At 43.6% G+C, this 24483-nt stretch overlaps 1 protein-coding gene across 2 annotated transcripts in view; it reads left to right on the plus strand.

Moving 5' to 3' along the window:
- The first annotated feature begins 3523 nt into the window (after positions 1-3523).
- The window catches only part of ADAM17 (ADAM metallopeptidase domain 17), a 60358-nt gene continuing 39398 nt past the window's right edge, over positions 3524-24483 (plus strand). Inside the window, exon 1 of one of the 2 annotated variants that reach the window (XM_065590129.1) lies at positions 3524-3833. In XM_065590129.1, coding sequence (XP_065446201.1) covers positions 3563-3833 — 271 coding nt within the window. In that variant the 5' untranslated portion in view covers positions 3524-3562. The remainder of the gene's footprint in view (positions 3834-24483) is intronic. The other variant, XM_065590130.1, reaches the window with a different exon arrangement.

Raw genomic sequence — 24483 nt, forward strand, 5'->3', positions numbered from 1 at the left:
GAAAATATGGACAGTAAGAATTACTTTGTCCCTTGAAAAGATCCTAGCAGGACAACAACTTCACAGTAATGTACTCACTCTCCAGGCAGATTAATTCGGAAGAGCTTTGAAGATGCTGTAGAGCATGTAGCTATAGTTTCAGTCAAACTTCCCAGAAGCATCACTGTATTTGCCTGAAGTCACAATTTCAGGCTGTTATTTTTAGTAGCTCTGTCACATCAGCCCACTTCTCTGTGCTCCTGCATGTATTACTGTTGTTTCAGGCTTGACTTGGCAGGCTAGGAAAGCCAGTTGCAATGCATCAATTTGGTCCTCGAAGATCATGGAAGTCCTCTGGGGTTAGAAAATAAGGAATAAGTAGATTTAATGGGTTATGACCAAATTTCTGTTTTGCTGGTCAGAGAGGGGAAACTGTGGGGAAAGGAGTATATATCCTTACAGAAACAATACTATAGTAATGGCCCAAAATAGTGCAATATTAACATTGTAAAATGTTGGACCACTTATAAAGTTCAGGAAAACAGAACTGAGGGAAGTATTAGTTAACAAGAAGGTAACTGAAGTTTTCAGGTTTTATTACACCTTTATAACTCCATTAGCCTTAGGGTACGTCTTCACTACCCACCGTATCCGCAGGTAGCAATCGATTTATCCGGGATCGATATATCGTGTCTCATTAAGACGCGATATATCGATCCCCGAACGCGCTCACTGTCGACTCTGGAACTCCACCAGAGTGAGCGGCGGTAGCGCAGTCAACGGAGGAGCCGCGGCTGTCGATCCTGTGCCGTCTGGACCCCAGGTAATTCGATCCAAGATACTTTGACTTCAGCTACGCTATTTGTGTAGCTGAAGTTGTTTATCTTGGATTGATTCCCCCCCTTCCCCACCCAGTGTAGACCAGCCCTTAGAGTCTTTACTTTCAGGCACAAGAAGAGAAGAGGAGGAAGCAGGAAAGAAACACAGATGTTCTGGAAAATTTCCTTGTGTATCCTTTAGCAATTAGGGATTGCTAATTTCAGAGACTCCAGATTTCATTAGTCCATAGTAGGCCAAGTCCATATCAATAAAGAGAAGGATTGACCTTGTCTAATACAATCAAGAGATGTGAATATACTAACCTGCTAATCTCATCATATCTTTTAATTCTCTAAAATTGTTCTCAGGATGCTGGAACAATTTTTATTGTGGGGGTGCTGAGAGCCATTGAACCAAATTGTAAACCCTGTATATAATGGAAACCACTTCAACCCAGGGGGTGCGGCAGCACCCTCAGCATGGCTAGCTCCAGCACCTATGCCAATGAGCTCATTCAGTCCATCTTCCTGCCAGTTTGTTCCTTACAGGACACTTCCTAATGCTTTGTCTAGTCTAGTTTCAGAAGTCATATACAAAGGGAGTTCTACCACTTCCCCTGGAAGATTATGCCACTGTATACAGCCTGAAGTTTTTTAGATAGGAAAACAACTAATTTAATTTTGTTGTTTTTCCTACTATGCATCCTATATTTTCCCTTAGTTCCATTCTACTACACCAATTTATACCCTCATCATCTACTACTCAGGTACTCATGCCCTGGTCTACACTACAGAGTTAGGTCAATACAAGGGAGCTTACGTCAACCAACTCTGTAAGTGACTAAACTGAAATGTTGCTCCCACCGATGTAACATGCCGGCTATGCCGACTTAATAACTCCACCGCCGCAAAAGGCGTAGCGCTTAGGTCGACACATTGTTAGTGTAGACACGGCATTGCTTCCATTGACTGTTGCTGGCTTTCAGAAGCCGTCCCACAATGCCCTACGCTGACAGTTCAATTGGTGAAATTGCTCCTGGTGAGGATGCCAGCACAAGGAGCGTAATGTGGACATGCAGAAGTCATTTAATTACTGCGGTGGCTGTACGTCAAGGTAACTTAGTGGGAATGGAACAGAAGAGAGGGAAGAATTATTTAGGGCAGTGGTGATCCGTCTGCAGGCACGGACACCTGTAGTTCCGATTGGCCGGGAACAGCAAACCGCGGCCACTGGGAGCTGTGGGAGTCCATACCTGCAGACGGTCAATGTAAACAGTCTCATGACCCGCCAGCGGATTACCCTGACAGGCTGCATGCAGGCCGCAGGTTGCCCACCACTGCCCTAAAGAATTCTTCCCTCTCTTCTATTTGCACCCTTGTAGCAAGGCAGGGCTTCTCCCCAGCTTGCTAAGGAGAGCCCACAGTCTCTTTTTTTAAGTTTTATTGTCCAAACTTAGACCAAATCAATGTCCTATGATTCTGATTCTACTTAGAGATTAATTATGAAGGTGATAGAAGGAGAGAGACACACAAAGACTTCAGGGGCGGTGGGTGCGTACTCCCCTTCGGGGAGGTTAGCCTGCCAGCCCCACCCTGCATGTCTGAAGGAGCCCTGAGCCCCTTTCCCCCCATGGAGTCCCAAGCGCCCTCTCCCCCCCCCCCCCCCCCCCGCTCCGGGCTGGTCCCCTCAGTGCCAGGCTGAGCCGCTGGGCTGGCCCCAGCGCCGCTGCCAGGGTAGGCTGTTGCCCCCCCAGAGCTGAGCGGGCCCCAGCGCCACTTCAGGCTGCTTGCTCGACTGCCCCCGCCGGCCCCAGCATCCGATCCGACCCTCCTCTCGCAGGCTGGCCCAAGTGCCGCTCTTGGCTGCCGGCGGGTCAAAGCTCCAGGCCACTGACTGGAGCCAAGCCCCTGCTGCTTCAGGGTAGAGTGGGAGGGAGGTCCCGTAAAGTCACGGAATAGGGGACAGAACTATCACCAACGGATCCTTCCTCATTGACTTCCAAAGTCTATCCAATGTTAGCATGCCATCATGTCTTGGCTCCTGGCAGGCAGCACACTGTCATGTTCCCCCTTGCCCTTGGCTTTCATTTTTTACCCCACACACCACACTATCATCACTGCTCCAGAGGTGAGACCAGACTAGATGGACTGTTGTTCCCCTCTATGTCCCCAAATCCTGCTTGAGGCGTGCAGTGCAGATGACACCAACGTGTGTTTTAACCACAATACTGGGCCATGATTTGGGAAGAGAATTAATACATTGAATATGGTTATTTATTTATATTGAGCAGCGCATACAGGCCTCAATCAGGCCCCTTGTGCTCGGCCCTGTATGCACAGCAACACGCGCCGGGATCCGGTCCCCGCAGCGGGCACGGTGCGCTTAACCCTTTGAAGCACAACCACACTGTTGGGATCCCTGAAACGGAGCCGTTTGCCGTGTAGCCGGCAGCTCATTTCTGTCGTGGTGGAGCTTCCCCCGAAAGGGGCGCGTCGGGGGCTAGGGCGGGCGGGGACGCCGTGGCACTCTGGGGTGAGGCTCCCCAGGGGAGGGACCGGATCCCCCGCCGCGCCTGAGTCAGCCCCTCTCTCCGGGCTGGGGCCGGCAGCGGCCTCGCTCGCTCGCCGTGTGTGGCCTTCACGTCGGCGTCAGACCCCCCCCTAGCGCGTCCCTTGCGGGGGCTGCGACCCGCTCCCCGCCCACGCCGGGCTCGCCCCGCGACCCGGCCCGGGGACAAGATGGCGGCGGCCCCGCCACACCCACAATGCTCCGCGGGCAGCCGGGTTTCCGGGTGTGGGCCCTGGGGCCGGCGGGTCGGACGCACTGTGGGAGCCGGCAGAGAGCTGAGGGAGGCGCCTTGCGGCGGAGCCTGTTCCCCGGTGCAGAGGCGGCTTCCCGGTCCGATGTGAGCGGGAGCCACGCTCGGACCATGAGGCTCCGGCTCTGTGCGCTGGTCCCTGCCCTCCTGCTGCTGCTGTGGGCGCCCGCACTCGGGGCGCTCCAACACCCGCCGCGCCCAGCGGAGCAGCGCCTCGGTAAGGGACGGGCAGGGCTGGGGGAGGGGAGACTTCTGTTGGGGGGGGGGGAGAAGTTATCAGTGCATGTGGAGCTGGAGACTGCGGGGGGGCAAGGGGAGGGAGGCGTGACCACTGGGGGGGGCAAGGGGAGGCGTGACCACTGCTGGGGGGCGGGGAGAAAGGGAGCCATGGTCACTGTGTGGGGTGGGGGGAGAGAGGAATGACCTAGCAGGAGGGGCGGGTAAGGAGAAGAGTGATCAGTATATGGGAGGACGGGAGAGACCACTGCTAGGAGAAAGGGGAGGAATGGTCACGCTGTGTGGGAGGGGAGGAATGACCATAGTATGGGGGCGGGTAAGGGGAGGAGAGACCCCTGTATGGGGCAGAGGATGGGAGAGATCGTTTGGGAGTGAGGGAGGGAAGAATTGTGCCAGAGACCACTGCTAGGGGGAAGGGGAGGAGTGATCAATTTATTTTGGGCTGGGGTGTGTGCGCTTCTGTACATATGTACATAAACGCACCCTGCTGGGGAAAGCAGTGACCCAGGGACTGGGCAAGGAAGAACTGGACTGGTTCTCAGGATGTTTGGGGTCAGTTCCTGGCTCTGCCACAGAGTTTGTGTTAAGAGCAACAGAGGGTTCTGTGGCACCTTTGAGACTAACAGAAGTATTGGGAGCATAAGCTTTCGTGGGTAAGAACCTCACTTCTTCAGATGCAAGAGTTTGTGTTGTTATTAATCATGTTTATTATGGTAGCTTCTGCAGACTAGTGGCAAACACTGGACAAACAGAGCAAATTCTTGCCTGTTGTTTTGGTGGTGTCTCTATTCCAAATCATATGTTTACATTCAAAACTGAGTTTACTGCATTTAAACAAAACATCAATTTTCCACCATATTAGACATTGTGTTTAAACAAAACTTAACTTTGGCATCCATCTCCATGACATGATTCTTTAACCAGCACTGTGAAATGGTCAGTGTTTGTAGGACTATCCAATCATAGCTGACAATTTAAACTGCCAGGTGGGAAACGTCATCATTAATGAAGCCTCCATGAAAATGAATGTCTCCTCTGCATTGAGAGAAATCAATTCATGCACACCTCTTACTATCACAATAGCCACTGTGCACGCTTCATATCTGTTACTAATATCTACTTTAACGGGTGGGAATGCCATACAGAAAGAAGAACAGGAGTACTTGTGGCACCTTAGAGACTAACAAATTTATTAGAGCATAAGCTTTCGTGGACTACAGCCCACTTCTTCGGATGCATATAGAATGGAACATATATTGAGGAGATATATATACACACATACAGAGAGCATAAACAGGTGGGAGTTGTCTTACCAACTCTGAGAGGCCAATTAATTAAGAGAAAAAAAAAAAGCTTTTGAAGTGATAATCAAGCTAGCCCAGTACAGACAGTTTGATAATAAGTGTGAGAATACTTACAAGGGGAGATAGAGTCAATGTTTGTAATGGCTCAGCCATTCCCAGTCCTTATTCAAACCAGAGTTGATTGTGTCTAGTTTGCATATCAATTCTAGCTCAGCAGTCTCTCTTTGGAGTCTGTTTTTGAAGTTTTTCTGTTGTAATATAGCCACCCGCAGGTCTGTCACTGAATGACCAGACAGGTTAAAGTGTTCTCCCACTGGTTTTTGAGTATTTTGATTCCTGATGTCAGATTTGTGTCCATTAATTCTTTTGCGTAGAGACTGTCCGGTTTGGCCAATGTACATGGCAGAGGGGCATTGCTGGCACATGATGGCATATATCACATTGGTAGATGTGCAGGTGAACGAGCCCCTGATGGTATGGCTGATGTGATTAGGTCCTATGATGATGTCACTTGAATAGATATGTGGACAGAGTTGGCATCGGGGTTTGTTACGAGGATAGGTTCCTGGGTTAGTGGTTTTGTTCAGTGATGTGTGGTTGCTGGTGAGTATTTGCTTTAGGTTGGGTCTGTAAGCGAGGACAGGTCTGTCTCCCAAGATCTGTGAGAGTAAAGGATCATCTTTCAGGATAGGTTGTAGATCTCTGATGATGCGCTGGAGAGGTTTTAGTTGGGGGCTGAAGGTGACAGCTAGTGGTGTTCTGTTATTTTCTTTGTTGGGCCTGTCTTGTAGGAGGTGACTTCTGGGTACTCGTCTGGCTTTGTCAATCTGTTTTTTCACTTCAGCAGGTGGGTATTGTAGTTTTAAGAATGCTTGATAGAGATCTTGTAGGTGCTTGTCTCTATCCGAGGGATTGGAGCAAATGTGGTTATATCTTAGAGCTTGGCTGTAGACAATGGATCGTGTGGTGTGTCCTGGATGGAAGCTGGAGGCATGTAGGTAAGTGTAGCAGTCAGTAGGTTTCCGGTATAGGGTGGTATTGATGTGACCATCGCTTATTAGCACAGTAGTGTCCAGGAAATGGACCGCTTGTGTGGATTGATCTAGGCTGAGGTTGATGGTGGGATGGAAATTATTGAAATCATGGTGAAATTCCTCAAGGGCTTCTTTTCCATGGGTCCAGATGATGAAGATGTCATCAATGTAGCGCAAGTAGAGTAGGGGCGTTAGGGGACGAGAGCTAAGGAAGCGTTGTTCTAAGTCAGCCATAAAAATGTTGGCATATTGTGGGGCCATGCGGGTACCCATAGCAGTGCCGCTGACTTGAAGGTATATATTGTCCCCAAATGTGAAATAGTTGTGGGTGAGGACAAAATCACAAAGTTCAGCCACCAGGTTAGCTGTGACATTATCAGGGATACTGTTCCTGATAATGAGAGAGACTGCTGAGCTAGAATTGATATGCAAACTAGACACAATCAACTCCGGTTTGAATAAGGACTGGGAATGGCTGAGCCATTACAAACATTGACTCTATCTCCCCTTGTAAGTATTCTCACACTTATTATCAAACTGTCTGTACTGGGCTAGCTTGATTATCACTTCAAAAGCTTTTTTTTTTTTTTCCTCTTAATTAATTGGCCTCTCAGAGTTGGTAAGACAACTCCCACCTGTTTATGCTCTCTGTATGTGTGTGTATATATATCTCCTCAATATATGTTCCATTCTATATGCATCCGAAGAAGTGGGCTGTAGTCCACGAAAGCTTATGCTCTAATAAATTTGTTAGTCTCTAAGGTGCCACAAGTACTCCTGTTCTTTTTGCGGATACAGACTAACACGGCTGTTACTCTGAAACATGCCATACAGAGGGTGCTTACATGACCCTAATTGCTGTACATAAAAAAGGCCATACTGGGTCAAGACCAAAGATCCATCTAGCTCAGTATCCTGTCTTCCAACAGTGGCCAATGCCAGGTGTCCCAGAGGGTATGAACAGAACAGGTAATCCTCAAGTGATCCATCCCCTGTCACCCATTCCCAGCTTCTGGCTAACAGAAGTTAAGGGACACCATCCCTGCCCATCCTAGCTAGTAGCCATTGATGGACCTATCCTCCATGAATTTATCTAGTTCTTTTTTGAACCCTGTTATGGTCTTGGCCTTCACAACATCCTCTGGCAAGGAGTTCCACAGGTTGACTGTGCGTTGTTTAAAAAAATACTTCCTTTTGTGTGTGTTAAACCTGCTGCCTATTTCATTTGGTGACCCCTAGTTCTTGTGTTATGAGAAAAAGTAAATAACACTTCCTTATTTACTTTCTCCACACCAGTCATGATTTATAGACCTCTATCATATCCCCCCTTAGCTGTCTTTTTTCCAAGCTGAAAAGTCCCCATCTTATTAATCTCTCCTCATACGGAAGCTGTTCCATACCCCTGATCATTTTTGTTGCCCTTTTCTGAACGGTTTCCAATTCCAATATATCTTTTTTGAGATGGGGCGACCACATCTGCACGCAGTATTCATGGTACGGCCACATCCTGGATTTATATAGAGACAATATAGAGGGTTCTTACACTTACTCTAATGCATCTGGTACTGACCACGATGAAAGACAGGTTATTGGACTAGATGGGCTTTGGGTCTGATCCAAGGTGGCAATTCCTATGTTCCTGTGAAAAAACTTCCTGGAAGGAGAACATTTAAAAGCCCTTTAACAAATCGGTACTCAAAAACTAGTAAACTGTTATCTAAAAACTGGCTTCGTAAAAATGTCATGGAGCAGCCAAATTCCATCTTCCTTGTGGGATGCTGAGAGTATAGGACTCATCCCTGCAAACTCTTCCTCACAGAAGTAATCCCACTGACTTCAGTGGGACTACTTGTGTGGATAATTGTTTATGGGACTGAGCCATAGTTTGTCAGTGACTTTCCTTACAGAGAACTGAAACTTTTCAAACATGTTACACTGCCTTCTGAGTTACCTATCATTGTTTTTATTGCTTTGAACAGGCTCACTGATTTTGAATAATGCACACAATAGGAAGTAGTCACCAGTGGGTTTAATATTTTTCTTACATTATCAGTAAAATTATATATTCTTTGTCAGTCATTACAAATTGCAAACATCATGCAGGTTAGCAAAAGAATAAGAGCAAGGTACTCATTCAAATTATTTTCATATGTAGCTTTTGCTTTCCTTAAGACCTGTCTATCACCACACCTATAAAAATAATTATGGCCCAAGGAGAAGATGATTTTGCATTTCTGTCTGAATTTTTGTACCTATTGTTATTACAGATAATAAGTACGAGATTGACTTAAGCCTTTTTTACACAGGAAAGCTTTGTTTTGTTTAATGGTATAACTTTAGTTTTTCTGACAAACTCTCTTGTGTGGTCACAAGTTATTTTTTCAATTTATCTGGCATCTTATTCCATTTTACTTTGCTTTGGAAGAGATATAATTCTGTTCTGAAATGAGTTACACCAGTATGAGGATTGTGTGTATTTTGTATTTTGAATGTAATATATTGTTTCAGGCAGTGCTCCCACATTATATTGCTTCACACCTAGACCAGCTTGTCTGTTAACTGCTCCCTCCACTGCTCCAAGGTCATCTGGACTGACCCCAAACATCCGAAGAACCAGTCCAGTTCTTCCTTGCCCAGTCCCTGGGTCACTGCTTTCCCCAGCAGGGTGTGTTTATGTACAGCCAGGTGTTCCCCTTAGTGATTCCAGCTCATGACAAGTTCACATACCAGGAGTCCATATAGCAGTTATGTCCTCAGAGCTGGTACTAGCCCAGGGGGGACCCTAAACAGGAATATTTTGGTCCCCCCTTGCTTCTCACTAAAATACTAATTGCATTATTTCTACAAACCAAAAAAAAAAAATTCCAACACAACACATACTAATACACTTGTTAAAAGTCCATATTAAATAAGATGAATGGGAATTGGGGGTAATACTAAAATACATAAACAGCATGTTGCCTTCATTGAAAGATTTTTCTCTGACACTTTTTTGAGGGGAAGTCATTAGTTATGTCATCATATGACTGGTCTCTTCCTAAATCATTATTCATTTTTATAATTGCCAATCCAAACAGACAATCCTGAGCCATTGATGATCGCAAGAATGTTTTTATCAGCTTTAACTTTGAAAAACTCCTCTCAGGAGATGTTGCCATTACTGCGAATCTTACAGCAACTCTCAGTGCAATCCAAAGATTAGGATATATCTCTTTAATTTGGTTTTCATGTATAAAGGAGAGAACTTCAAAAAGTGTCATTTTCTTTGGAAGCAAACTGCAACTTAAAAATTCTTGAAAAAGATCCTTTTTGTTGCAATCTAATTCATGTTTGGAGCTCGAATTGTTTCGTAAGTTATTGCAGAATTTCCTTAGGCTTTTCAGTTGTCTGTTTCAAATCCCAAAAAAGTCCAAACCTGTCTTTTACACTTCTCATAGTTTGAAATGTTTTCAACTGACGTGATGGCTGAATCCACTGCTCTATTTATTTAAAAAAAAAATGGCCTCTCACTGATTAAGTACGCCTTCAAATAGTTTGTCAGGTGTTTCATAGGTAAAGTGGGGAGGTTTTGCACTTGTAAGATGTTTCTCTTTGAGATGTGCAGGTGTATTCATTTGCTCACAAATCTTCTTGGCTTTTATTTGAGCACCAGAAAATCCATTTTCCCTGTAATACATCAGAAGAACTTTCTAGCAAATTTATAGCCAGATCAGTTTGCATAGAAGAGGATTGTAGAAGCTTGCTGATGTGAATGATGTTAATCAAAATGTCTTGCCACACAATTGAGCATATCAGTAAACGGTATGATCCAATTTTCTCAGCCAAGGCTCTATTTTTGCCATGACCTCAGTACATTTCTCTTACCTCCAACACAGCCTCCTTGTGACTTCAGCAGCTTGAAATCTTACTGCATTTTAAACTCTGCTTTCCCATTTTGTTTCACTTCAAGATTTTAACTTCACATTAACTTGATGGCACAAAAAACAGCCCATTGCTGTGTGGTAGCAGGAAATAATTGTAGCGTTTCTGACGGTATCCCAAGAAACTAGCACCATCGTGTGATGATTTTTCAGCATCTACAATAACCAAATGCAATGTATGCGACCCACATGGGTTGGGTATTTTTGTGTGTGTAGCGGTCAAGCTTGAACATCTTGCCTGTTTGCCCCATTATCATAGGAATGATCTCTGCAGTTGTCAAGCTTTTCTAAAATTGTGTTTGAGAAACTGAGACCAATTGTTTCATGTATTACCTAGGAAAAGTTCTTTAATTTCTGGCTTTCTGTCAACCACAATTGTTCTAATTATTACATACATTGGTTCCTGATGGCTAACCTTGGAGTTGCAGTCTAAAATGATAGAGCAATATTTTGACTCCTTCATGTTTCACTATTTTCTGGAGTAATTTCTTGGTGACTTATTAAATCAATTCATTCTAAATGTATTTCCCTAAATAGAGAGCCTGGATCATACCCCTTTGAACACATCCTACATGTTGTTCCATTACTTGATCCACTTCTTTCAAGAAGTTTCCACTGTTTGGCATGTATAAATTCTCAGAGCCAGAAGAACAATGGAAAGTAAGATTTCTTTCTGGAAACGACTGCATGATTGAAATCAGGTGCATCAAAACATTTCACCAGTACTTTTTTTTATCTTCAGTAAGATACATTTCTGAAGGATCAATTGTTTTCCCTTTCATTAAACGAATCTCAAGCTCTTTCCAACACTGCATATACTTACATATGTTCTGGACTATTTTTATTACACTTCAGGAGTGCCGCGATGTTTGCTCAGTCAGAGTCCTTCACGTATCTATTTCTGTTTCTTAGAAGAACCCATTTTTCAGCAGAGACAAAAACAAGATCTCAGTTAATGTTCTCATTGTATCCACATGTACTGGGGAGCTGGATTGGATTTTTGCCAATAGGCCACCGTGGAACCCTGCTAAATTGTGGCAGTTTAGAAGGCACCCAGCCAACTACAGAACCCAGCAAGGAGGAGGTTCCCCCAGACAACCAAGATCTCTTTGGCATACCTAACCCTGAGCTAGAGATTGACCCCAAGTAGAGATAGCATTGAGATAGGCCCCAAGACCCAGGCAGGGAGCCCGCCTGATAGTGTTGCAGAGGGGATCTCAACGAGTTAATATTATGTGTTGTATTGCAATAAACTGTCCTGGTACTAGCTGAATATGAAAATTTAAACAACTTTGTTCTGGATACTAGCTGGGCACTGCAACTTTGGGCAGATGTGAGCTATGTATGAATGGACAGATATGCCTTTCTGCCTACTTAGCTTTTTGTCCCATCTTCCCCCCACTCCCATGTGTTCAAAATAGCAAAAGAGTTTATTTCCCTGATATACCAAATCTCACAACCATGGACCAAACGTGCTTTTCCCTCACAGTCGACCATGGGCCCCCTCCCTGCTTAAGGTAGTGGCACCACAGGGGTTAAAAACAATACACATTTCATGGGAGGAACTGTAGCTGCAGATACAGAAAGAAAAAAAAACAATTAAAAAAAACCAAACTTTGGGTCACAGTTAGATCAATGCCCTGAGCTTCTAGTCACCTTTACATTATCAAACACGCATTGGAATATGATGTGAATTGTCCAAATGAGGCTGCAGAGACATTTTGTAAAGCACAGAGATAAGGCATTTGTGAATACACAAGTTACAGAAGTTCATGGTTATTTTCAGTCAGCCCCTCAGCGTTGTTAACCCTTTTCCAGCAAAAAGGGTTCATACCCTGACTGAAAAACAATTTTACAGTGTACTTTGCACTGGTCGGCAAGCATAATAAAATAGAATTAAAGAGAAAGATCTTGCTCTGTGTTGGAATACACGTTGCAAGGCAATGAAGCTTACTTGGGGTATCCCCTATAGATGGTGTTTTTCTTCTACTCCTGTTCCAGCTATGGGGCACCATCCTTGTAAATAGTAGTGCTACATATCTTTCAGGTTTGCCCATTGCTTTTTTGAACAGGACCCTCCTCTTGAGAACACGCCTTAGGGCAGGGGTAGTCAATTAGTTTTTGTCAAGGTCCAAATTTCTTGGTCAAGGTATAGTCAAGATCCAGACTCCATGGAAAACAAGAATGATAATAAGTAAGTAAAAAAGATTTTTGGGGTCTGTTCAAAAGCATCTGGTGGTCCGGATTTGGCCCGCGGTCCGCCTGTTGACTACCCCTGCCTTAGGGTAACATCCAGCAATGTAAGTACAGCCTGCAGATGTGCACATACAGTTAATAACCAGCCCTTTGGGAGGCCCTCCTGCCAGCACTGGTCCTGTGTAAGGGAGAAATAAGATGGAAAACATCTTGCCATCCCCAAAAGTACCTCAGACTGGTAAAAGTAGAAGAAGAATATGCTAAAAATTGAGGAGGGAAGAAAAGCCACATTTTATCATTGTTGATGTGAAACTAGTAATAGGACAATAAATACTTGCATGGTATTGTAGTGTGTGAATATGAGGAACTTGTCAGGTGCTATACACTACATGTCAGAGCCCTCAGAGAGAGGGGCGTTATGGTTGAAGGCGTGGCAGACTCTAAGGCTAGGTCTAACTGGGGGGGGGGGGGGAGGAGATCGATTTAAGATACGCAAATTCAGCTACGCGAAAAGCGTAGCTGAATTTGACATATCCTATTTGACTTCCCCGCTGTGAGGATGGCGGCAAATCGACCGCCGCGGCTCTCCCGTCGACAGCGCTTACTCGTCCTGACGAGGTGGGAGTACGCGCATTGATTTGGGGATCAATTTATCCATCTAGATGAGATGCAATAAATCAATCCACGAGAGATCGATTTCTACCCGCCGATCCGGGCGGGTAGTGTAGACTAGCCCTAAGAGAAGGGAGAGAAGATGATGGAGGATATGTTTGCTGACCTCATGACAGCATCTGAGCAAAAGGTCATAAAGACAGAAAAATGGAGAGAAGATTTCATGCTCTAATACAGGGGTCGGCAACCTTTCAGAAGTGGTGGGCCGAGTCTTCATTTATTCACTCTAATTTAAGGTTTCGCGTGCCATAATACATTTTAATGTTTTTAGAATCAATTTCTATAAGTCTATAATATATAACTAAACTATTGCTGTATGTAAAGTAAATAAGGTTTTAAAATGTTTAAGAAGCTTCATTTAAAATTAAATTACACCGCTGCCTCGATATAACGCGACCCGATATAACACGAATTCAGATATAACATGGTAAAGCAGTGCTCCGGAGGGGCAGGGCTGCGCACTCCAGTGGATCAAAGCAAGTTCAGTATAACGCGGTTTCACCTATAATGCGGTAAGATTTTTTGGCTCCCAAGGACCGCGTTATATCGAGATAGAGGTGTAAAATGCAGAGTCCACCGGACAGGTGGCCAGGACCCGGGCAGCGTGAGTGCCACTGAAAATCAGCTTGCGTGCCATAGGTTGCCTACCCTGCTCTAGTATCAGAATGAGAGAGAGAGAACGTCAGCGAGCAGTCAAGGGAATGCATTGATATAGAAAGGGGCCTTCGGGAAAAGATACTGGATGTGATGCAGAAGCAGACCAACTTTCTGGAGAATGGTGTTGCTCTTTCCCAATGCCCAGGACACCAACCTAACCATGTCCTGCAGCCTGTCAAAAATATAGGCGTCTAGGACACCCTTTTACTCCACCAAGTACAAGAGAGAGGCCCTTCCCACAGTTCCATTCCATATGTACCACAAAAAACAAACACCCCCAAAACAAAGAGACCAGCTACACATTCACCTACATATTTTTGTTACCTCATCTGCACAATGATATGTGCATCAGCACTTTGGGCCTGACTTTGGGTCTGAGTGCCTCATTTCCATTGGCTTTAACTTTGTGCTGTGTGTTGTTAAATCCCCAATTTTTTTTTTTTATTAATTACAATTTTGCTGAAAGATTTTGTTGAGATATAGTTCCATAAAATTGCCACACAAAGTGTATTCACTTTATTCATTTTCTTGGTTACATTACATTCCTTTTCCTCCACTACATCCTGACGTCAAAGTACAAGCACAGTGTTTCCCTGACCAGTTAGGTCATTTTGCAGATGCATCCTTTTTGGCCGTTTATAAAGTTCAGCAAGTCTCTTCACCTCTGCCTCTCAGACCATGGTGAGACACACTCTCCCTTGCTCCCACAGATGTTTTGCACAACAGCAAGCAGCTATAACATGAGGCAAGTGCTTCTCAGAATCATCTAGCCTTATCATGAACCTCCTCCCCTTTCCCTCTAGGCATCTCAATGTGCACACTCCACTGTTCTGCAGCTATTCAGGATATAGTTAAACTGCTCCTTTCTCCTATCCAAGTGCCCAGTAAAGGGCTTCATAAGCCAGGGAAGCAGAAAGTAAGCTGAGACTTCCAGAATGATAGGAGGAATTGCAACATCATTAAAGTCCACCGCAATCTTGGGAGCAAAAGTTCCATTTTTTCATTGCATAAAATGGGTGAGTTTCTAAAGATCCTGGTATCATGAAGCTTTCCAGATCACCCCACATTAATGTTGGTGAACCTACCACAGTGATCAGCCAGACCTCTTAGCACTATGGAATGGCATTGTGGTTGATGAATTCTGAGTCCTGGTGCGGCAGGGGCAGATAATAGACATGTGGGTTCCATCAGTGGCCCTTTATATAATTCAGAAACCCCCAACGTGCAAATCATCAATAACCTCCTGTGTGTTGCCCAGCTTTATGACCCGACGCAGCAGCATCCTCTTAATAGCAGCACAAACCTCTGTGACGACAGCCCTGACAGCTGATCTACCACCATTAAACTGGTCAGGTACTGACTGTTAGCAGTTGGGGATGGTGAGCTCCCAGATGGTTCCACATGCTTCTCCATGCTGAAGGGAACACTCATGTGGGTGTTCTGCCACTGCAGCTCTAGGGAGAGCTTTGCATTGGTCTTGAGGAAAGCAGCCTTCTATATTCTGAAGTTCTGCCACTATTGCTGGTCATCCAATTTCTGCAGCACCTGTTCCATCAGTCGGTGCTGGCTGAACTTCACTGAGTGAAGCTGCTTCAGGAAGATGTTATGCAGAAGTAACTGTTTGACCTCCTCCTCCCCTCCTCTAGCAGTATCTGCATGGTATCATGGCAGCTGTGCTGATGGCTGTCTCCCAACTCAAACAAAGCCATCCATCCGCATGACTGTAAATACATCTGTGGCACCCTGTTCATATTAATTACTCTCAGGATTGTGGTACTAACCATGCTGCCTGACAGCAGTTTGAAAATGTCACTGAATCACTAAAACCAGATAAATTCTCAGCTGTCATGGGCGTTTGTTAATATGACCCAAAGTCCCAGAATTCTACTATTTCAAAAATGTATCCTCACAGCTCTGTGCTATGATTTGCATAGGAAGTAGCTTAATTTGACATAAGCAAAGTGGTATGGATGCACTCTTTTGGTATAGGTCTAGCAGAAAAACATACTGAAAAACTTTCCCATGTAGGTAAGGTCTTAGTAATTCAATAACTTTGTGGGTTTTGTTGTTGTTTGGTTGTTTAGTGTGTGTACTTTGTGTTTCCCTTTTTCCCTGTTTGGCCCGCATTCCCTTTTGTTTGCGTGTATGTCTCTCACAATGTTGGGTGGAGGGGAGTTTCAAAAGTAAGTAAATGTTTGTAAAATCACAATAGTTGACGGGGACTCGGAGTCAGAGTACTTGAAATTACTTCTGACGCTTTAAAAAAAATTGATTAGGTTTCAAGTTGAGTGTGTTCCCCTAACTATGGCTAGACTTTCTTTCCTCCGTTACAACTCCAGCCTGAGTTGTGAGCAATCCAAAACAAATTTGAGATTTTATTCTCCATGATGATTTGTTTCTCTCCTCTTTCCTGCTCCACTACAGTAGTAGCAACAGAGGACTGAGGCTGCTGCTGCCGCGTTTATAGCTCACAGAAACAGTGACTCCTTCTCAGTTTTACTTTGCTGCTGCTGTGGAATTTATCTTGTGTATGCAGGAAACCCAACAAATATGGCCACCATTGGGGGAAGGTTGGGGGTGGGGGAGTAGACAAATGTAAACTTCTGTTCCAAATGTGAACCTCTATTAAACATTAAGATCCAGATTCATTCCTGGTGGAACTTTAATGCAGTTTATCAGGGATGACTGTGGCCCAAAGAACTTAACATCAAACATTTAATTTCAGTAGGATATTGATGTAAAGGAGCTGTATACCCTTGGTTGTCTGCAAAAGTCTTTGTTGATTTACAGATTGTGTATCTAAGTTTATCACAACTATCTTTTTCAAGAAAGTCCTTGAAGCATCAACCAATTAAATCTCAAGGAACCCCTCTGTCATACAGAGCTTGGTTCTTGACTAATTTTTGACTTGGGGTTTCCACACCTTATTGCTTCTGTAAAACACACTCGTTGCACACATCAGGGGTTCATTGTGTTCATCTCTTCATTCTCCACCACAACCTCCCTTTGTGCCACTTTCCTGTCGCCTTCTGTTTCAGGGATTCCATTGCTCCTTCCACCATGTTAGGAGTGATATGTGTTCCTCCATTGCACCCCCACCATTCTTTTCTCTCCCCCCCCCCTCCCTTTTTAAACTGTATTGGAAAGATGGATAGAGCTAAAATGAGGGGCATTGTGCTGAAATATGTTAATGTCTGCTATCAACCATTTCTTTGATCTGTAGACAATTACTAAGGTAGCTGAAGCTGATAGCTCTGCTCCACCATTTCTAACTTTCACCTTTTTCACCAAATGTCAATAGGGTTCTCCCCATTGATGCCTAGAACGTTCTCTGAAATTTTGGAATTGACTGGATGCAGTGTTCAGAAATTACCGTGTTGTATCCAAACAGAGAAATGACAGCAAGTTGAGTGTAAGAACTTATAGGTTTGGCCAGTTACTGGTTGTATCTACCTGGGTTCTGACCCATCCAAAATTTATTTGTGACATGTTAAATCACAGTGTAGCACTTTGTATTCTGCTCTGTAAAAGTCCAGTACTGATGCATTCATTTCTGGAGTGTTGAACAAAGTACAAAAATGGCATCTTCCTGAGGAAGGATTACATCATGTGACTTGACTGTTCTCAACTTCAGGATATATGAAAGTTCATGATTCATGAGAGCTGAGTCACATGATGAGTCTCTTGTTTTGGAAGATGGAGCTGTATTGCATTAGTCTCACTTCGAGTGTGATGTTGAGGACTGATGTGAGGTTTCTTACTTTTTTCAATGTATTGCTTTTAAAAGGGAATGCAATATGTTTTACCCAGAATGGGCAATATCTGCTTTAAGAGGATGTATAGCACATACACTACTGATAACAGGCAGACTGATTTCTGACACCTACTGTATTAAGCTGGATAAATGTCGCTCATCAGTGCTGACTGTTTGGGGCATTATTGGTGGTCTGAATGGGGGAAGAAAATTGAAGGTTGTTGGCTGTGAGGTAATACATGTATAAATGAGGAAGAGCTCACAGGGCACTTCTTACAAAATCTCTGAATGATTTTTGGCTATTTTTAATTAATTAAACTGCTACTGGGGGAGTTTATGCTTTCAGAGAAACATTCACACTGTCCAGAGAGCGGACCAGTGTTTTCTGCAGTCTTCAGCAGGAACCCCATCAAGAAAAGATCCCTATCGTATTTCCTCTTAGCAAAATCAATAAAAATAACCACCTTAGGTGGAATTTTATAGTAATGGAAAGCCCTGTCTACACTGGTCTGGGATCTAGGAACTTTTGTTTGCTTCTTCGAGTGATTACACTTGGTGCATTCAACTCTAGGTGTGTGCATGCCCTGAGCGTAGTTGCTGGAAATTTTCCCCTCAGTGTTACCTATCAGGCGGCTTGAGTGCCCTCTTCTGCCACAAGCCAGCAGTGCTGGTATGAAGTGCCCAGTGGACCCCACAACCCCCTCAGTTCCTTCTTACCACCCGTGATGGTCACTGGAACTGCTATCCTTGCTTTTGCAAGCTCTCTCAGTGGTTGTCATCTTCTTTCTGTACATAGTTAGTTGTAGTCGGTTTTAGTTAATTGTAGTGAAGTTATGTCTCTTTGTGTTTTAGCAGAGTTTTTGTCCATTCCCCATGCCAACGCATGCCTTGATCACCAGGCTTTAAGCCCTGCGCCTCCTGCAACAAAGCTATACCTCTGAGCAATGCACGCTCAAGCTGCCTGAAGTGCCTAGGAAAAGCTCGCACTGGGGACTGTTGCCAGATCTGTAGGGACTTTAGACCTCACATGGAGAAGGACTGGGAGGCCAGGCTGAAGTTTTTGCTCATGGAGGTGGCTCTGAGACCTCCATCTGAGCTAGGCCATTCAGACTTGGCACTGAGTGCCTCGGCATCAGTAAAGAGTGCTCCTCCTACTGTACCAGAGTCCTGGCACCAATCACCATCCCCAGTACCTAGGAAAAGGCATAAGAAACATCCGGCTGAGAGGGGGCAATCCCTGACCCCAAAGACGGCCAGGCATGGGGATCAGAGTACAGTGCAATCTAAACCAAAGCACTCCTCTGCCTTGGTACTGCAGAAGTAAGCACTGTTGACGCAAGCACCATTGAGTCTGGTACTGCACAGTGTGGTATCGATACTGTCTCAGTACTGAACATACCAGAGGCATTTGCCGCTGTCCGAGACCTTACGCTGTTGGTACCGGTATGAGCGACAGTACAAGAGTTGGTGCCGATAAACAGGAGGGAACCTGCTGGATCCTATCATCTGTTGACATTTTAGCCACTGCAGGCCCACCAGTGGGGAACTCCCTGGATAGACCTAAGTTCATCAGATCCTCCTAGGTAGTAGAAAGCCCGCCACTAGGGCTACTTACTTCTCAGAATGGAGGTGGGTTTTCTCTATGGGTGTCCCAACATGAAGTTTCACCCACATGTTCATCCATACAAGACATACTTGAATATCTATTGCACTGAAACAACAAGGCTTAGCAATCTCCTCTGTCAAGGTTCACCTTGCAGCGATATCAGCTTTCCACTTTCGTGTGGATAACTGGTCCATTTTTTCAAATGACATGTCTGTCCAATTCCTCAAAGGCCTAGAAAGGTTATACCTTCAAGTAATAGAGTCCGTTCCCCCTGGGAACTGAAGTTGGTCTTTTCGAAACTTATGGGACCAACATTTGAACCTTTGGCAACTTGCTCCTTATTATACCCCTCCCAGAAAGTGTTTTTTTTAGTGGCCATCACTTTGGCCAGAAGGATCTTCAAGCTCTGTGCCCTCACATCAGAGCCTCCATGCAGTCTTCTTTAAAGATAAAGTGTATTTATGTGTCGTTCCCCCCCACCACCAGTTTCCTCCCAAAAGTGGTTTTGTAATTTCATAGCAATCAGGCAATGCATCTACCTGTCTTCTATCCAAAGCCACGTGCAAATAGGAATGAACGTCTTCACTCATTGGATGTTAGGCAAGCCCTAGCTTTCTTCATAGAGAGAGAGAGAGAACTAAATAATTCCAAAGGACCACCCAACTGTTGTTAGCTGTAGCTAACAGGATTAAGGGTCTCCCAATCTTTTCACAGACCATTTCATCCTGAATCACTTCATGTATTTTCATGTGTACGGTTTTGTTATGTTCAGGCAGGTGTTTTGCCACCAGCTAACTTGACTGCTCATTCCACAAGGTCGCAAGCATCCTCAGCAGCATTAGTGCAGATCCCTATTCAGGACATTTGTAAAGCAGTGACCTGGTCATCAGTGCACACATTCTCCTCCCATTACGCTATCACTCAGCATGCCAGAGACGATGCAAATTTGGTTGAGCCTTTCTGCAGTCTGTGTAACCATGAACTCCGATCCCTCCACCTATTTAACTGCTTGGAAGTCATCTGGAGTGGAATGCACATGTGCAATCACTCAAAGAAGAATAAACGGTTACTAACCTTCCATAACTGTTGTTCTTCGAGATGTGTTGCAAATGTCCATTCCACGACTCGCCCTCCTGCCCCTCTACAACAGTTTTCTGGAAAGAAGTAACTGAGGGTGTCGTAGGGTTGGCTGGGCACTTTATACCGGCATTATCAGCAAGCGGCAGCAGAATGCACTTGAGCCACCCCAACACGTACCACTGAGGGAAAAATTTCTGGTGACTCTGCTCGGGGTGCACACGCTCCTGGAGTGTAATGGACATGTGCAACACATCTCAAAGAACAACAGTTAACGGAAGGTTAGTAACTGTTTTTACTAACCTGTCTTGGCAAGCCAGGGTGGTTGGGAACAAGCTCTGTTAGAAATATTACGAACCAGTTTAGCTGGAATGGGTTTAAAACAAGTTTTTAAAACTTGTTTCTTGGCCCATGTTAAACTGCCTAACTTATACAACCAATTCTTGCTTTGAGCCATTTTCACACACACAGGTATTCCTGTGTACATGTGCTCATAACAGGCAAACATAACAGGCAAAAAAAATACTTACTTAGATTGATAGAAACACAGAAATTGCCTATCTACTTATGGGATAGATGAGACTCTCAACCTTTCCAGACTACTGTACCCCTTTCAGGAGTCTGATTTGTCTTGCATACCTCCAAGTTACACCTCACTTAAAAACTACTTGCTTACAAAATCAGACATAAAAATACAAAAATGTCACAGCACACTATTACTGAAAAATTGCTTGCTTTTCTAACTTTTACAATATAATTATAAAATCAATCTAGTGGAATATAACTATTGTACTTAAATTTCAGTGTGTAGTTTATAGAGCAGTATAAACAAGTCATTGTCTGTATGAAATTTTAGTTTGTACTGATTTTGCTAGTGCTTTTTATGTAGCCTGTTGTAAAACTAGGCAAATATCTAAATGAATTGTTCTACTTCCTGGAAGACCTCTGTGTATCCCCAGGAGTACATGTACCCCTGATTGAGAACCACTGAACTAGAGTCTTGGATTGTCCTGGAGTCTCCAGGAATTAAAGATTAATCAATTAAAGATTGTCACGTGATGAAACCTCCAGGAATACATCCAACCAAAATTGGCAACCCTAGATAAGACCATTGGTCCATCTAGCCTGGTGTCCTCTTTCTAACAGAGGTCAGCACCAGATGCACCAGAGGAAGGTGCAAAAGCACCTGTAATGAATAATTATGAAACAACCCACAGGGCAGATTTCTTTCCAAACCTGTTTAGGGTATGTCTACACTGCAGCTTAGAGGTGTGTTTCCCAGTGCACTCATCATGAACTAGCATGCTAAAAATAGTAGTGTGGACATTGTGACCCTGGAGGTGGTTTGGGCTAACCACCTGAGTCCAAGTCCATCTGAACTCAGCCAGCTAGCCTGTGCTGCCGCTCGTGCCATAGTGTTCAAACTACTATTTTTAGCACAATAGCTCAAGTGGAGCTGGTGTGAGTCTGTCAACCCATGCTGGTAATCGCACCTCTCAGCTGTGTTGTACGACTTATCCCTAGTTAATGGCTTTCTAACAACAGTGTACGCTGTTATGCATGTTCATGAGTATGCTGCTCATAGGCCTGGCTATGTTCCCACCTCATCTGTGAAACCCATTTGTATATCTAACTGGGTGACTTATTAATGGGTTGTTATCGTTCTCGGAATAAGACCGGGTGCAGTGGTGTTCTGTGATGCAGTGCTGTTTTGTGTCATCTATACAGTCACTTAACTTGTATCAAAGACTTTCATTTGTGTTTCCTGGATTGGATTCGGATTTCAGGTCATGAATTATATTTGGAATGAAATTAGGTCTTTTATCAAAATATTGCTACTGTATAAAGTTGAACTAAAGAGTATCTTGGGGTTTTTATCATAAGAGAATATACTCAGGATTCAGGTAGAATAATAAATTAAAGTGAGGCACTGGAAAAAAATAAAAATTATAGTAATTATTGTGATTTGACTAGAGTTTATGTACCATTAGATAACCCTAGGCGGGATTTTAAAAATGTTAATTACACCTTCTAGGTTAAAATTCTGTTTTTAGACAAGTTTGACCTTTGTGTATAAGTGAATTCAAAACCATGTTTTTTGCTACATTTTATTTATTGCTTTCAGGGCAATACATTGGATATGAGATCATGGGAACTTATTTTGTTGATCATAGAAATTAAGGGAGTTGAAAGATGTGAGTAGCACTTTAATTGGTAGCTGAACATTGGACATCTTTCTCTTTTCTAAAAATATATAGTTACCTCAACTTCTGATTAAGGATGTGTGGCCCCTGCAATAATAAAGACTGTAGTCCTATGGTGATGTATTAGATCTGATGCAATGCTTGTTAAAATGTAACTTTTAAAAAAAAGAAAATGTTTCTGTGCTCAAGTGGGATCTTCAAAGTCTTAATCCCACTGAAATAAAAATATTTTAACCTGCCTAATGTCCCACATGGCTTGGATATGAAAGAGAAGGGATCCCACTGTGCCTAGGCATTGAACGTATCCATATTGAGGTATGTAGTGAGGTATGCCCCACTGGTTCAGACCCAAGGTCCATCTAGCCTGTCTCTGAAAAGTACCAACACCAGGTGTTTCAGAGGAAGGCGTAAGAACACCAGGGTAGTAGATGTCAGATAAATCTGCCCCCCGATGGGTCTGTCTCCTCCTGATCTCTATTAGAGGTTAGGATAAGCCCTGAAGCATGCGATTTAATATCCCTTCAAAATTATCATTAATTATAGCTCTGGATATTATTGATATCCATATAAATATCCAATCACTTTTGAAATCTTAACTTCTTGATCTCAGCAACATTCTTTGGCAATAAGTTCCACAACTTAATCACGTGTTCTGTGGAAAAACTATTTCCTTTTATCAGTTTTGAATTTCCCACCTTTTAATTTAATTGAACATCCCCTTGTTCTGTATTATGAGACAGGAAGAACAGAAGTTCCTGTTCTCCCTTCTCTAGATCATTATTTTATATACACCTTTACCCCAATATAACACAGTCTGTGGGAGCCAAAAAATCTTACCGTGTTATAGGTGAAACCGTGTTCTATCGAACTTGCTTTGAGCCGCCGGAGCACGCAGCCCCGCCTCCCTCGAGCGCTGCTTTACCGCGTTGTATCCGAATTCGGATACATATCGCGTCGTGTTATATCGGGGTAGAGGTATACTTTTATTGTGTCCCCTCTCATTTGTCCCCTTGAAGAGCTTACTGTATAAATAGAGAAGTCAAAGGAAGTATTTTCTACATTTTGCATATGGAGAGCTGAGGTACAGAGAGACTGAAGCCACATTTCTAAAGGTACCTAGGCACCTGAAAATGCAGGTAGAACCTAATGGGTTTTTCAAAAGCACCTAACTCCCGATGGGCCCTAAGTGATTTGCTCAAGGTCACACTGGAAGTCTGTGGCAGAGCTTGGATTGCCCCATAAATTTCTAGCGTCCCAGTGCAGGGCCATCCATTCTCTAACTAGTGGGGGAAGGGGAATGCCTGAAGGAAATAGATTCATTTGGGAAAATTTTCTCCCCTCCACCGAAAGGAGGAGGAGAACAGAAGGCAGTCTGGCATATATTAAATCAGTGGTTCTCAACCTTTCCAGACTACTGTACCCTTTTTAGGAATCTGATTTGTCCCATACCCCAAGTTTCACCTCACTTAAAAACTATTTGCTTATAAAATCAGACATACAAATACAAAAGTGTCACAGCACCAGGGTGGATAAAAATCAATGACTTTTTAAAAAATAATTTAAAAAATCAGACTTTTTAATTTAAATCAGATTTTTTTGATAAAATGCTTTTTGAGGAAAAAAATAGTTTTAATTAAGATACATTATAGCTCAAAGATATCTCATCATGAAATAGGGATTATAAATTCTAATTCTATAGTATGAGACAATATAGTCATGTAATGTTTAAAAAAAGTTTTGTAAATGAGTTCCAATAGTTCATGGATTAGGGACCCAATCTTATGGGGCTCCAGGGGCTTCTGTATAGATTACTTAGGTTAATCTTTCTATCTATCCAATGGGACTCAGTGGTTAGTCTAGAAGATACCATCAGAGATGCTTAGTTTTGCAGTTGTGGATTTGTGTCTCCAGAGATAACATGCTTGTTAACAGCCATAATGTTTTTAAATAAATAAATATATAGAGAGGTGAGAAATAACAGACCACAACACTATTGTCCTTCTGCACATTTGTGCACACAGAGTCAATCCCTTACCTCTCTCTAAAAGTACAAAGTTTCAAAAATGAATAGAAGATTGTTGGGGGTGGAATAGATCTGGACAAGGAGAAGAAGTCTGGAGAGAAATGTGAGAAGGGAGGGACAGGCAGTAGAAACAAAAGTGAAACTGTTTGAGCAGCATATTCCAGAAGTCTTGAGGTCTTTCTG

Source organism: Chrysemys picta, chromosome 3, assembly GCF_011386835.1.
Source record: "Chrysemys picta bellii isolate R12L10 chromosome 3, ASM1138683v2, whole genome shotgun sequence".
NCBI classification, from domain to species: domain Eukaryota; kingdom Metazoa; phylum Chordata; order Testudines; family Emydidae; genus Chrysemys; species Chrysemys picta.